The sequence below is a fragment of the Leptonychotes weddellii genome, chromosome 2, assembly GCF_054177405.1.
Source record: "Leptonychotes weddellii isolate Sample4059 chromosome 2, ASM5417740v2, whole genome shotgun sequence".
Classification (NCBI taxonomy): domain Eukaryota; kingdom Metazoa; phylum Chordata; class Mammalia; order Carnivora; family Phocidae; genus Leptonychotes; species Leptonychotes weddellii.
Genome location: NC_138370.1, coordinates 123,246,013 through 123,260,152, shown reverse-complemented (window position 1 = coordinate 123,260,152; position 14,140 = coordinate 123,246,013). Strand labels below are relative to the sequence as shown.

Genomic DNA, 14,140 nt, shown 5'->3' with positions numbered 1-14,140 from the left:
GTACTCTCGCTCACTCTCTCTCACCCACGCTCTCTCTTTCTAACAAATAAATAAATAAAATCTTAAAAAAAAAAATGATACCAAATTTAGTGCTAACACAGTCCTGTGTTGTTTTAAACTTGTTTATGATTTCCAAGATAACTAATATTTATAAGACCCACAATAAGTTTTTATCTAAAAAAAAAATAGGTCATTTGGTTAGGAATTGGAGAAAACACCAGTGTCCCATTAGGTAATACAATTTCCTGGTGGTCAGAAATACTAATCCAAGGATATGTGAGTGAACTGTGAGTAAATGGCAACAAAACCCTTTCTCCTTCCGCACTGGGGAAGTTACTGCAGGTTAACCTTCTGCTGTACTGCTTTCCTAGAAAACCTGATTAAAGGTGGAATGTCAGTGGTGTAATCAGGCTGCATTCCTTACTTTTAAAAAAGACCCAAGACCCCATTTGGAAAACTGTATCTGGATTGGGAAGACTATAGATGAATTATAATACCTGGTAGAAAACCATAGCTTTGGGATTCCCTGTACCTTATAGTGCAGATACAAGGTTTTATTGGAAGAATACTTAGAGAAATAGTATAGTAGAGTGTACATCATACTCTGAACTCTAGCCCTGGACTCCAGTGGCTGATACTAGTCTATTTTGTTAATCTTACCCAGACCTGTTGAGCCAGCTCTCTGCTAAGCCATCAAAAGGGGAAAAGAAGGTAAATCTACAGAGCTATCGGCGACTTAGTTTGTATAAATCCATGCCTATTCCTTGAGGGCTCATTAAATATAAGTATCTTCATTGGTTCTAATTGACACTCTTTTTTAGCCTTCCCTGGGAGGAGTGAAGTTTCAGTGCAGTTGTCTGAGATTGGCTGGGACTGGGACATCAATAAGATCTCATGTAGAGAGGACATGACATATTCATCACTAGGAGAAATTCACAGTATGAGTCAACACCTAGAGCAATTTGGAAGGCTGTTCAGACAGTTTATCTGTATTTATAGCAAAAGAGAGAGCTCTTCACCACCAACTTCCTCCAGACTTTCATCCACCAAACTTGTTCATCCCAATAATCAGTCAGCGTTCAACCAGAGAATCAGAATCAGTAGAAAATATATAGGAAATATATATTAAGTCACTAACTGCAAGGATTTAATATATATTAAGTCATATATATTAAGTGGGGGCTAGCAAGGCAAGTCCAAATCTGTAGGTCAGGCTGTCAGGAAGGGCAGGCTGGAACTTTTGGGCATTAGCTGAAGCTGTGTCTACAGGCAGAATTTCTTCTTCTGGGAAGCTTCAGTCTCTTAAGGCCTTTCAGCTGATTGAATCAGGCCCATCTGATTATCTTGGCTATCTCCCTTACTTAAAGTTAACTGATTATAGACTCGAATCACATCTACAAAATACTTTCAAGGCAACAACTAGATTAGTGTTTGGATAACAGAGGACTGTATCCTAGACATCTGACATAAATAAAACTGACCCTCACACCTATATTAGTTATCCATCTCTGCATAACAAATTAGTCCAGAATTTAGTGGCTTAAAACAACACTTATTATTTCACAGTTACTTTGGGTCAGGAGTCTGGGTGTAATGTAGTTGGGTCTTTTTGGATCTTGCTGTCTCACGAGGCTACAGTCATCATAAGACTTGACTGGGAATGATTTGCTTCCCAGCTCACTCACAGGATTGTTGATAGGATTCGGTTCCTTGTAGGTCGTTGACTAAGACCTCGGTTCTTCATGAGCTGTTGACCAGAGGCCTCCCTTATTCCTAGCCACATAGGCCTCTCCATAGAGTATCTCACAGCATGGCAGCTTGCTTCTTCAGAGTAAGCAAGAGAGAGAGCAAGAGAGTGCCAGTAAGTCATAGTCTTTTGAAACCTAATCACGGAAGTAACATCTCATCATGTGTGCTGTATTCTGTTTGCTAGAAGCAAGTCACTAGTTCAGTCCACACTCAAGAGGAGAGGATTATATAAGGGTGTAACTACCAGGAGGCAGGGTTGTTGGGAACCGTATGAGAAGCCGCCTACCATAATCCCAACCCATTACATGCTGTCACTTCCTCTTGGGGATGATCCAGATTGGCTGTCCTTTTTTCCATAATGATCAGTTCCACAGTGACCTCTCTGGCAAAGGAGACTAGCTACAGAACCACTGGAAGCAGAGTAAGCCTACAGTCTCATATACTGGTGTTTTTGATCTAATCAATATGAACTGTTTATTTGCTGAGGTCATATGAAATATAAATATATATTCATTTACTGAAGTAAAAGGTTTTATATAAATGTCCATCCACTGAGGTCAGGACAAGCACACCTACACAAAAAGGAGGAGAGTATACTATTCTTCCAATTCACCTCATTCTTTAATACCTAATTCCTTGGAGCTTGGGAACTCAGCCAAGACAGGTTAGCATGGTTGTATGCAACTTATAAATAGCTGAAGATAGCCAGACCAGTTCACCCTGTAGAGATCTTTAGTGGGGAGGCTGATAGAATTTTTTATTGAAAGCCCTAATCCTTTGCTTATAGAGCCAGAAGCTGTAGTAGGGACAATGGCCACACATGCTTGATTTGTTTTGCCAGTCTCCAGATGCCTTTCTTTAGATGCATTCGCCGCATAAACATGTATTATGTATAGCATAAAGATTGACTTCATGAGTTGTGTTTGCTGTGTTTGTTTCCATAGAGAGGGACTGCATATGGTTTTATCTTTAGTAATCAGTTCTGAGTGTCTCAGTGGCCTGATCATACAGCTTTAGAGCATTAGCGTTGGCACTGGTAGATTTCAGTCAGTCCCAAGGTGGTGCCTGGGTCCCTGCCAGGATCACCATTTGAAGTTCTTCTCCTCACAAGAACATCCAAGGCAATGAACAAATTATTATTAAAATGGATGAATACAGCATTCCATTGGATTTGTTCAACCTGGGGGCAGGCTGTTTTATTAGAGAACTGTACTGTCTTTTCAGGTGTGAATTCTTGTAGGTAAGGCCCCTATTGAGCCAGTAGTTTGGGTAAAGTAGTAAGTAAGCTTTTGTGGTGTCTAATGCAGAGGTTCTCAAATTTTCTTGGTTCATGGTGTCCCTAGTGTTGTCGTAATTGTTTTCACAGTGTCCACAGGCTAAAAGAAATACCTAAAAGTTCCATTTATTAAGTGAAGTCAAACAACTCAATAAGTATTATGTTCATCTAAGAATTAGAAACATCTTAGTAATAACTATTTTAAAAAATAATACACAAATTTAAAAAAAATATTTCATTCTTAGCCACAATAACTTGCTAATGGGATGTGTGTGCCTATTGGACACTGCACAGCTTCTCAAAGCTTGGAATCAGATTTGATACCACCTTATTTGCTGATCCACATTGATTTTCACATATATTTGCTTTTTATCACAATTGCTGAGAACACAGCCTTGTAAATATTTGATGTCATCAAACAGAATGTAACATGGCATACCTTTGAAACTGCATTCTACTTCAGGCTAGTAGTTCATGCTATATCTGACAGATACCAAGTACATCTGTGTTTGTCCTAAAATTTTAAAATATCCCTTGGGAGCCCTGTGAATTTCTGCCACTGTTTGGAAACTGCAGTTCTGACAGATGGACAGGCACCTGTTTGTGAAAGTGGTTAAGGCCTTAGCCAGGTTTGGCTCTTAATTGGAAGTAAAATTTCCATGTGATGGAACTTTTGGGGTTTTATCCTACCTATGGGACTTAAGTTCAGAGAGAATCCATTGCATGATAAGATAGGGGGTTGGAGAGTCATGACTTTTCTTTCAGTGAGACAGTCTGTCTCAGTCCCAGTGACAGGCTAGCTGTAGCAGCCCTGCAAAGGGCTTGTGTGCAGAAACCCAGTGATCAACAAATACCGCCTTAGTCTTGTTGCTGGAAATTCCAACCAGCTGTGAGTTTGGTCACAGACATCTGTAATTTCTTAGGATCTGAAGGAGATTGGGAATTCCTGAGAGGCTTTATTTACTCTTGTCTGGACTGTTTCTAAGTCTTCTTACTGTAGAGTTCACTGCTAAAATGACAACTTACAAGGTTTTCCAGTGTGACTGGTGGGAATAGGCACTACTCTTGTTCCTGTGGGTTCTTTTCCAGGCCTCACGTAGTTTCCTCACATGTGTAAGTTGGACAGTATTTTGCTCAATACTTGAGGGAAACCCTTTGAAGATCTCTGGAGCTCTCTGTGCAGCTACCTTCTCTTTAGTACTCTGTAAAAACCAAATTATCTTGGTAATTTCTTTGTGGAAAAAATTTAAGCTATTCAACGGTTGTAATGTCATTCAAGTTCTCTTATTTATTTATTTATTTTTTTAAGATTTTATTTATTTGACAGAGAGAGACAGCCAGAGAGGGAACACAAGGAGGGCAAGTGAGAGAGGGAGAAGCAGGCTTCCTGCAGAGCGGGGAGCCCGACGCGGGGCTCGATCCCAGGACCCTGGGATCATGACCTGAGCTGAAGGCAGATGCGTAACCGACTGAGCCACCCAGGTGCCCCTCTATTTATTCTTGAGTTATTTTGGTAAAGTCTGTTTTTCTGGGTATTTGTCTTATATTTCAAATTTATTGGCCTGAAGCTAGTCATAGTAATCTCATGTTTTTTTTTTTACACCTACCAAATCTGTGGTTATATTCTCTTCTTTCATTCCCTATGTATTTCTGCCTTCTCCTGTTTATTTTTGATCAGTCTCATTCATTTTAATCCTGTTACTGCTTTAGAAACCCAAAATAGTTTACTTTCTGCTGTTGAAACACTAATGGAAAATTAAATCCAAAGTCAAATAGGGAGGAGAAACGCAGTCTTGAATAAATGGATCTGTGTTAAACATTAAAGGAGATCCATCCTCTACTACTGAGAAGGCTCTCAAAAATTTGGTGCATAAAAAATCACTTGGAGTCCTTGTTTAAAATGTAGATTACAAGACATCACCCCCAGAAATTCTTTGTCAGTAGTCCTGGCTAGGGTCCTGGAATTTGCGATTTCAGTAAACACCCAGATGATTCTGAAGTATGTGATTAGCAGATTACACTTTAAGAAACATACTCTAATTTGTGGTACAGATGAAAGAAAAAGGCTTTAAAATTCCCCAGCGTTGGGGCACCTGAGTGGCTCAGTCGTTAACTGTCTGCCTTCGGCTCAGGTGTTGATCCCAGGGTCCTAGAATCGAGCCCCGCATCAGGCTCCCTGCTCAGTGGGAAACCTGCTTCTCCCTCTCCCACTCACCCTGCTTGTGTTCCCTCTCTCGCTGTCTCTCTCTCTGTCAAATAAATATATAAAATCTTAAAAAAAAAAAAAAAAATTCCCCAGTGTCTAGTCCCCTGGCTGAATCTATTATACCTATAGCTTTCTTAGCCACATCTTCCCTCACCTTTACCTCACCCTCAGCTAAGCCCTCTGAGTGAGACTTGCACTCATTCATCTCCTGCTAATGTGATATTTTTTATTAGTCTCTAGACTGTTTTTTTGTTTTTTGTTTTTTAATTTCTAGTTTAGCTAGAGACCTAAGGTTAGCCTCAAGGCACCATCCAGATTCTAATAGATCTGTACCATTTCCTGGACCAGTAGAAACTGGACCAAGTCATCTAGATTCTTGGTTCAAACTCCCCAAATGGAACAGGATTTGAGAGCAGATTACAGAAAAGCACATCTCTCATAGTGAAGCCAGATCTCTTAGGGATTCCCCCATTTTATATGGAGAGATTCATCCTCAGGTAGCTGAATATCCAGATTAGATCAGTGAATTAGCCAGGCATGGAGAAGAGACCATAGGACTCTAGGCCATCTCTGGCATTCTTGGAGGCCCTCCGTGGCTCATGCTGGCACCAAATCTAAACGTCCTCCCACTGAAGTTCTTGCCTTAACCTCTGTTGGGCAGGCTAGCAGATATCCCTGGATGTCATGTCTCAGAGGAGTCACTGCAGCACTGATGATTTAGTTTTATAAGGCCCTAGACCCTCTTGCTGGGTCTAGGGCCTTATAAAGATACAGTGATAGATGCCATATTCTTGCTTTCCAAAAACTGTGGATTTCCTTACATATATAGATCAGTGTTCTGGGATAGACCATTTGTTTCTTTATGTGAATGTGAAGGATCTTTCTTTATATATCCAAGGATCTTTAAGATCTGATTGAGATTCTTTTTGTCCAGTGAATAGGAATTGTCATAGGGGCATCTGGGTGGCTCAGTAAGATAAGCGTCTGACTCTTGATTTAGACTCAGGTCATGATCTCATGGTATGAGATTGAGCCCCAGTCGTGCTCCATGCTGAACGTGGAGTCTGCTTAAGATTCTCTCTCTCCACCCCTCCCCCTGCTCTTGTGCATGCACACGCCCTCTCACTCTCTCTCTCTCTTAAAAAAGAAATTGTCATAGTAAAAGGATAGGTTTTCTGTTGAGGACATTTAGTATCTGAAGAGAAAATTAATTAGACACATAATTTTTCTCCTAACGTTTGCCAACTAATCATAGAATAGAATCATTTGGAGGTTATTTGAAGCAAACTCCCAGTGAAAGATACAGATAAGGACACTGAATTCCCGAAACATTAAATGTTTTGTCAAAGATCATACTGCTGTTGAATGGCTGTAATGTGAGTACAAAAATGTAATTGTTCCGCATTTCAACTCCCACCAAATTATGGATCTGATAGACTAAAACTGACAGATTAGATTACCAGTAGCTATAAGACCAATTTGAGATCTTTACCGGGGCAGGGGCACCTGGGTGGCTCAGCGTTAAGCGTCTGCCTTTGGCTCAGGTCTTGATCCCAGGGTCCTGGGATCGAGCCCCGCATCAGGCTCCCTGCTCAGTGGGAAGCCTGCTTCTCCCTCTCCCACTCTCCCTGCTTGTGTTCCTGCTCTCACTATCTCTCTCTGTCAAATAAATAAATAAAATCTTTGAAATCTTTTCTAGGGCATAGAGTATCTAACTAATAAAGCTTTATCTTCATGTTTCAGGACTAAAAACTGAAAATTGTGTTGAGAACACGGGTAAGATATGCATTTAAAGTATTATTTCTGAATGGGAATATGATGTCTCCCGGGTATGGGTCAGAGCCACCCACCCCGTTGTCATTCTGCAGCCATCATCTTCTCAAGGCTGAGTTGTGCTGCTGCTTCTGCTGCTACAACCACCACCGTCCTGTCAGGTGGAGGGCCCAGGAGCCTCTGTGGCTTGCGCTCCACCCCCAGCCCTGCCTGTGGCTGTTCTCTCAAACACTGCGTTTGCCTTGGGCGTGCAAGGACCATGCCACTCTCACCCTAGCCTGTCCTTGGAGGAGCTTAAGGACTTTTGAATGTCCCTACATGATTCCTATGCACAGTGCTAGATTCATATTCCCATATTTTGATATCTTAGGAAATAACATTTGGGAGACCAAAAAGGAAAGGAATATAGTGCATATGGCTGAAGGGGACTGAGGGGACAGAATCGTAATGTGGTCTGTCTCACCTTCCTCAGGGAAAAATAGGAGGAGGTAACAAAAATAATCTTCCTTAGAGGACCATGGGAAAGATTTGGGAAGATAAACAGGAATTCTAGGAGGAGGAGCTTTATCAGATAAGCCCAACAGATTTGAACCAAAGTTTCCAGAAAGTGCTTTAGGCTAATGCATGCTTTGGGTGGATCCCTTTGAAGATTTCCTTGTTAAAAAGTTTGACTATAAAGTTCTGTTTCTAGCTGTGTTCCTGGCTAGTTTTTCTGTGAATTCTTCATGTAGTTAAAATCCATACCCATTTGTTTTTGAAATTGAAATTTTGTATTTCTCATATTACTGTATTTTTGGAAGCCAACTTAAATCTTTTTTATTAATAAACATTTAAAAATAGACTGAACCTGACATTTACTTACATCTGAGCATAGTACTAGGTAATGAAAACATGTTTGTATTTCAGAACATCATCTACCCATCTATATCTACAACCTTGGTAAGTGTGCTCTAATTTTTAAAAATAATCCTTATGTGGATGTTTAGTATTTAGTAGCTCTTTCCTGTTTAGCAAATTCACTTCTTAGTGAAGAAAGAGTACTTTGCAGGTATGAAGGTGTAACTTGAGAGAAAAGAGATGGGGAAAAAAGAATTTATTCTGGGGGAAACTTAACTTTTTGTTAATGGGAAGGTTGTGTCTCTGGAGATCTGAATAATACGGAAACATTCTGGGGACTAAGGTTGGTAGGTCCCGAAGGGCTAGTTGCTCTTGACAGGCCTGAGGGCCTGTTATATAGCTCTGTATTCCATCATTGAGATTAGCCTGTGTGGCACCACACATCCAGATGAAAGCAGAAAAGCTACTCATTTTCATCTGTCAAATATGCTGATGTTTGTGATCATTTGACTAAAATATCTGGGTGATTGGATGCTTTCCCCATTAAGCTTCCACTTCCATTGATATGACTCAGATCACTTTTTTGCATAAGTTCCTTGTGTGTTTGGCCCATTTAGCTACAGTAAGTTTTTCTTTACTGAAGAGAGGAAAGCATCTGGCTTTTCCTTAAGTATGCAATTTACTTGATGTTTGGAAGATACTTCCTGCCCCAACGTGAAGCATTTTGTGAAGCTTCACGTGAAGCCCCTGAGGACTTGCTTAACAGCACTTCTTATTGGCCCATTGCAGCCACAAGTTTTACTGGTCATTTCACATGGACTTCAGCTAACTCTTCAAGACGGACATTTTTCTACCTCATTGAGATCCCCAGGAGACTTGCTCTATGTGATGATTTTTCTTTCTCTTTCTTCTTTCTTTTTTTTTTTTTTGTTATTTCTCCATAACCTCCACAGGATAGTGGTTTCTTTTTTTTTTTTAATTTTATTTTATTATGTTAATCACCATACATCCTTAATTTTTGATGTAGTGTTCCATGATTCATTGTTTGTGTATAACACCCAGTGCTCCATTCAATACGTGCCCTCTTTAATATACCCATCACCAGGCTAACTCATCCCCCCACCCCCTCCCCTCTAGAATCCTCAGTTTGTTTCTCAGAGTCCATAGTTTCTCATGGTTCGTCTCCCTGATTTTTCTTAATAAAAGGGGCCAGAGGAAGGTTCCAGCCCAATTCGGTGCATTTAGATTCTGTCTGACACTTAAATTTAGTAGCTTTAGTTTACTGGACATACCAAGTGGTTCTTTGTGGCTCTAATATCTGAAAATAGTTTGCTGTAACTATAGTTATTCTCAATTTTTTTTTTTGTCATTAAAATGGATAAGTTTCTTCTTATAACTTAGGTGAGAAAGACCAGAACCTTGAAGACCCTGGTAAGACATTTTTGTAAACTCTGGGGGTTTTCATTGGCAATATAGCTCTCTTAGGGATGGAAACAGGTAAGCATAACACAGTAAGGAAAAGTGGGAAGAAGACAGAACCCACTTTAGCTTACTAGTTTGGTATATTAGAGCCCTCCTGAGTTATATAGATAGACCTTTATAAAGATGATGCAGTAGCCTTGTCTCTTACTTAACTCTCCTGTTTAACTCCGAGATGACCGACAGAGCATTTAGAGACATGATATGAGGAACTAGTTCTTTTTTTTTTTTTAAGATTTTATTTATTTATTTTGAGAGAGAGAGAATGAGAGAGAACACATGAGAGGGGATAGGGTCAGAGGGCAAAGCAGACTCCCTGCCGAGCAGGGAGCCCGATGCGGGACTCGATCCAGGGACTCCAGGATCATGACCTGAGCCGAAGGCAGTCGCTTAACCAACTGAGCCACCCAGGCGCGCTGAGGAACTAGTTCTAAAGAGTATATTTTCTGTGCTCACTTTGGCAGCACATATACTAAAGAGCATATTTTCTGTTTTTATGTTAGCTGTTATATGGATAGAGGAAGGTGTGACTAATTACAAACTCTTGTAACCTAGGGTGTTGGGCAGGGGCATTAAAAAATGGCGTTATTTTTTTCTAAATTAAAATGTTTTCTGTATTTATTTCTGCTTCCAGCAATCTGAGTAATAGATGCTTTTAGCTGTATCCATCTGATTATTTGGTATATTTCGAAGTACAGCTCATTCTGAAGTTTTTGTTCTTGTCTTTTTTTATAATGGTATTACTCAAATGTCCTCAAGGGTGCTGGGGCAGGGACACTCACAAATTAATGGTAAGATTAAAATTTGGAACTTTTCTGAAGGACAGTTTGATGGTATGTATTACTAGCCTTAAAAAGTCCATACCTTTTAACCTAGTTATAACACATTTGTGTTATATCCTATATCCTTGTACTAAGGAAATAAAGATTTGTGTACAAAATGTTTACAGTGTGTGGTGGCCAAAATTTATAAATAACCTTAGTGTCCAACAGTTGGGTATTGTTAAATACTATCCATATAATGAAATACTAAACAAATCATATTTTTTTTAAAGATTTATTTATCCATTGTAGAGAGAGCACATGCACGCATGTGAGCCAGTGGAGGGGAAGAGGGAGAGAAGGTGACTCTATGCTGAGCCACCCAGGTGCCCCTAAAAATCATATTTTTGAAAAATATGAGAAAGTGCTTATAATATAGTGGCAAGTAAAATATATAAAAACATATGACCTGTAATAGCAGTTTATTTAAAAATTTCAAAAGAGGGGCGCCTGGTGGCTCGGTTGGGCATCCGACTCTTGATTTCAGCTCAGGTCATGATCTAAGGGTTATGAGATCAAGCCCCATGTTGGGCTCTGTGCTTATTAGCAGGGAATCTGCTTATCTCTCTGTCTCTCTCTCTTGCTCTAAAATAAATAAATCTTAAATGTCAAAAGATACGAACTTCCAGTTGTAAGAGAAATAAGTACTGGAGATATAATGTATAGTAGGATGAGTATAGTAGTACAGTAGTATGGTACATTTGAAAGTTTTTAAGAGAGTAGATCTTGAGAGTTCTTATCACAAGAAAAAAGCCGTTTTTTTCTTTTTTAAAATACATGAGATGCTGGATGTTAATTGTGATCATTTCACAATATATGTAAGTCACATTATGCTGTACACCTTAAACTTACACAGTGCTGTCTATCAGTTACATCTCTCAAGGCTGGAAAAATGCTTAAAAATGTATATGTACATATACATAGCAAAGAAACTGAAAGGAGATATACCAAAAATATTGAGGATGAGTAGCTCTGAGATCTGGGATTCTGAGTAATTTTTAATGATTTCCTGTGTTTTTCCAAATTATCTGTAATTATAATGTATTATGTAATCAAATTTTATTCTTAATATGACAAATGTAGTTTGGAGTCTTTGGACTGATCTTAAAAAAAAAAAAATCACAAAGAGCTGTTTTGCTTAATCTAGGAGAAAGCCTGGGTCTCTAGCCATAGTTGTTCTCACCATAAGTCAGTCAAGCTCCAGTAGATTAAATTTTCTCCCCTTTTACCCTGGTCCCTGCCATCTCTCAAAGCTTTTAGTTTTTCACTGTAAATAGCCATATAAATACAAGATTAAATTAATTTTCAAGTTGATTGCATTTTTCACGAAAGAGTTTCTGTTCTCATCTTTAGAAATGAAAAGCCAGGAGTCCACTGTCTTATTTGGTAAGTGATCTTTTTCCTTACCCTCTGCGACTAGCTACAAGGTTAGCGGGAAACATAAGGGCTGACTAACTGGACATGGAGAGTTTGAGGAATGAGTTAAGCCAGAACAGAGGGATTCCATGCAGTGTACTAAGCACTTTTATGACTTATTTCCTTTAATCATCACTTACTTACAAACCTACGATGTATTTCTTTTGCATAAATAAGGAATTGAAGCTCAGAAGGATTCAGAAGCCTGCCCAATCATAGAGCTAATAATTATAATGACAATAAAACTAAATCACACAGAGTCTTAAACTCAGTACTGTTTCATTTAAAAGCTGCTGTACTAGGACTGACTTATAAAGATAAGATTGGAGAGATAGGGGCCAGATCATGGAAGTTCTTAAAGTCCAGGCTAAGGAGTGGGCTTTGTCAGAGAATGAAGAGCCACTGAAAGGTGTTTTTGTTGTTACTTTTTTTAGGGTTGGGGGGGGGGAGGTGTAGACAAAAGAGAGCATTCACAGTGCAAGATAAATGATTAACACTAATACTCATTTCTGTCTTGAGGTATGACAAGCCATGAACCCACCCAAATACCTGGTAAGACAGCTTTCTTTTTACTCTTTGGGCCCAAGTATGAGGTGAGAAGAATTCCCCCAGGCATTAAAGAATGTATTATCATGAGACTGTTATTCATTAACCCTTCCCTTACAGCTGCCTACTAGCCATTCTACAAAGATTTAGCTGGAGAAGAGAGTAGAGAGGAAAAAAGAGTCTTTCATCTCTAGTATACGTGTGTTCCTGGAGCAGGAAAGTTAGCTTCTTAGGGGCATGGCTGAAGGCAAGGCTGCTGGGACCTGGAGGTATGCAAGCCAGCACCTTCTAGGTTCTACAGCTAACGTTACTCGGCAGAAACTTCATCTTCACACGAAAGCAGACTCTTAGCTTTGGCTAACAACTCACATCTAGAATTTCCAGGTAACAAAATATAGTCTTCTGGCATATAGACAAACTCAGTGTGCGGTGCCATGGCAGAAGGCTCCTCTAAGCTTGAAGTGGATTTGCACAACGAAGGTTCTTATAGCCAGAAGTTTCAAATAAAAAGCCAGAAACTACAGTGCAGTGGGAGCTTTGGCGCTTGTATCACTTAGGCTCATCAGATAAGAGTTGGGAAAATATACTCACTGGAGCAAACTGTAAGTCACTGAAAGCTTCTTTCTCATTTAGGAATGAAAATTCCAGAAATTTTTTCACTACCAGGTAAGCAGTGGTTGGCATATGAGAGAGGAAGCTGCCAATTTGGGGGGTATAGTTATAATTGTCACCATTAGATAATGCAGGGGAGCCTGAGTACTTTGTACAAGATCACGTAAGTGAATAAAGGACCCACGTCTCTTAACTTACGACCTAGTACCCACCCATTCCTTAAGACTTGTGGTTCTTCAAGTGTTTTTCCAGTTTTATTTTACCATGGCAGATTTAACTTACCTATAAGATATAATCATGAAAATGTCAAATAGGTATTTAAACAGTGTGAGGCTGTTGCTGAGAACAAGGCCATTGAGGGGCGTTGAGCTTCTGTGGCCAGAGAAACTGAACAGTAATTTCTTTTTTTTTTTTAATTTTTTAATTTTTTTAAAAGATTTTATTTATTTATTTGACACAGAGAGACACAGCGAGAGAGGGAACACAAGCAGGGGGAGTGGGAGAGGGAGAAGCAGGCTCCCCGCAGAGCAGGGAGCCCGATGTGGGACTCGATCCCAGGACCCTGGGATCATGACCTGAGCCGAAGGCAGTCGCTTAACCGACTGAGCCAGCCAGGCGCCCTGAACAGTAATTTCTGTCAAGTTCCTCAGAAGGGGCTTAGAACTTAATGCTTACAGAGGAGGAAAAAGTCTCTAAACTTAATTTTTTTCCTGGGACAAAGAGAAGTAAATTTTTTAAAAAGTGGACATAATTTCCAAGAGAGCTGTGGACAGTAATAACAGTTATCTGCCTCAGAATTGTTATCTTTCAAATACGGCTAATAATTGTCATGTTTACCTTATGGGAATATCTATAAGGTAAAGAAAAACACAGAATCTCAGGGTGCAAGCCCCCATTTAATGCTTAAATCCTTTCTCCTGAGTTCTTGTAGTATTTTGAAAATAATTTTTGGTATGTCTTATTATTATGGAATGAATAGCACAGTGCTGAGCTTTGCCTAACATCGCTGTCTATGGAAATAGCACAGTGCCGAATACAAAGACAGCATATTCACAGTTAATCGCCTCACTCACAGATTTAGGCCTAGAGAGAAGGTCCAGCAGCTCTTTCATATTCACCTGGATTTGCCATGTTGGGCCCCATGTTTGTTTGCTCACAACTTTGAAGTGAACCTCTAACAACACTGATGACACATCTTGTGTGTCTACAACCCTTCAACTCAGTGACCTGAGTTTGTGTAGTGTTCTCATTGGCTCCTTCGAGCCAGTGGTTATCTGAAAGGCAGCTGCTGAGCCGGGTAGGGAATGAACACAGGCTGTGTAGACCCCTAGTTTCATTAAGTCTCTCCTCTGCCATTTTCCTCTGGGTAACTTATATATAAGTTATTTCACTTTTCTTTGCTTCTGCTTCCAAATCTGTAAAATG

General features: G+C 39.7%; 1 protein-coding gene and 1 long non-coding RNA gene across 4 annotated transcripts in view; both read left to right on the top strand.

Moving 5' to 3' along the window:
• LOC145720281 (uncharacterized) overlaps nt 1-14,140 on the top strand; it is a 128,452-nt gene that overhangs the window by 100,825 nt on the left and 13,487 nt on the right. The gene's annotated exons all lie outside the window — the stretch shown is intronic.
• The window catches only part of ART3 (ADP-ribosyltransferase 3 (inactive)), a 147,564-nt gene that overhangs the window by 129,102 nt on the left and 4,322 nt on the right, over nt 1-14,140 (top strand). For all 3 annotated transcript variants that reach the window (XM_081812977.1, XM_081812975.1, XM_081812976.1), the window contains exons 4-9: nt 6,975-7,007; nt 7,911-7,943; nt 9,243-9,272; nt 11,495-11,527; nt 12,077-12,109; nt 12,737-12,769. In XM_081812977.1, the coding sequence (XP_081669103.1) occupies nt 6,975-7,007; nt 7,911-7,943; nt 9,243-9,272; nt 11,495-11,527; nt 12,077-12,109; nt 12,737-12,769 (195 nt within the window). The remainder of the gene's footprint in view (nt 1-6,974; nt 7,008-7,910; nt 7,944-9,242; nt 9,273-11,494; nt 11,528-12,076; nt 12,110-12,736; nt 12,770-14,140) is intronic.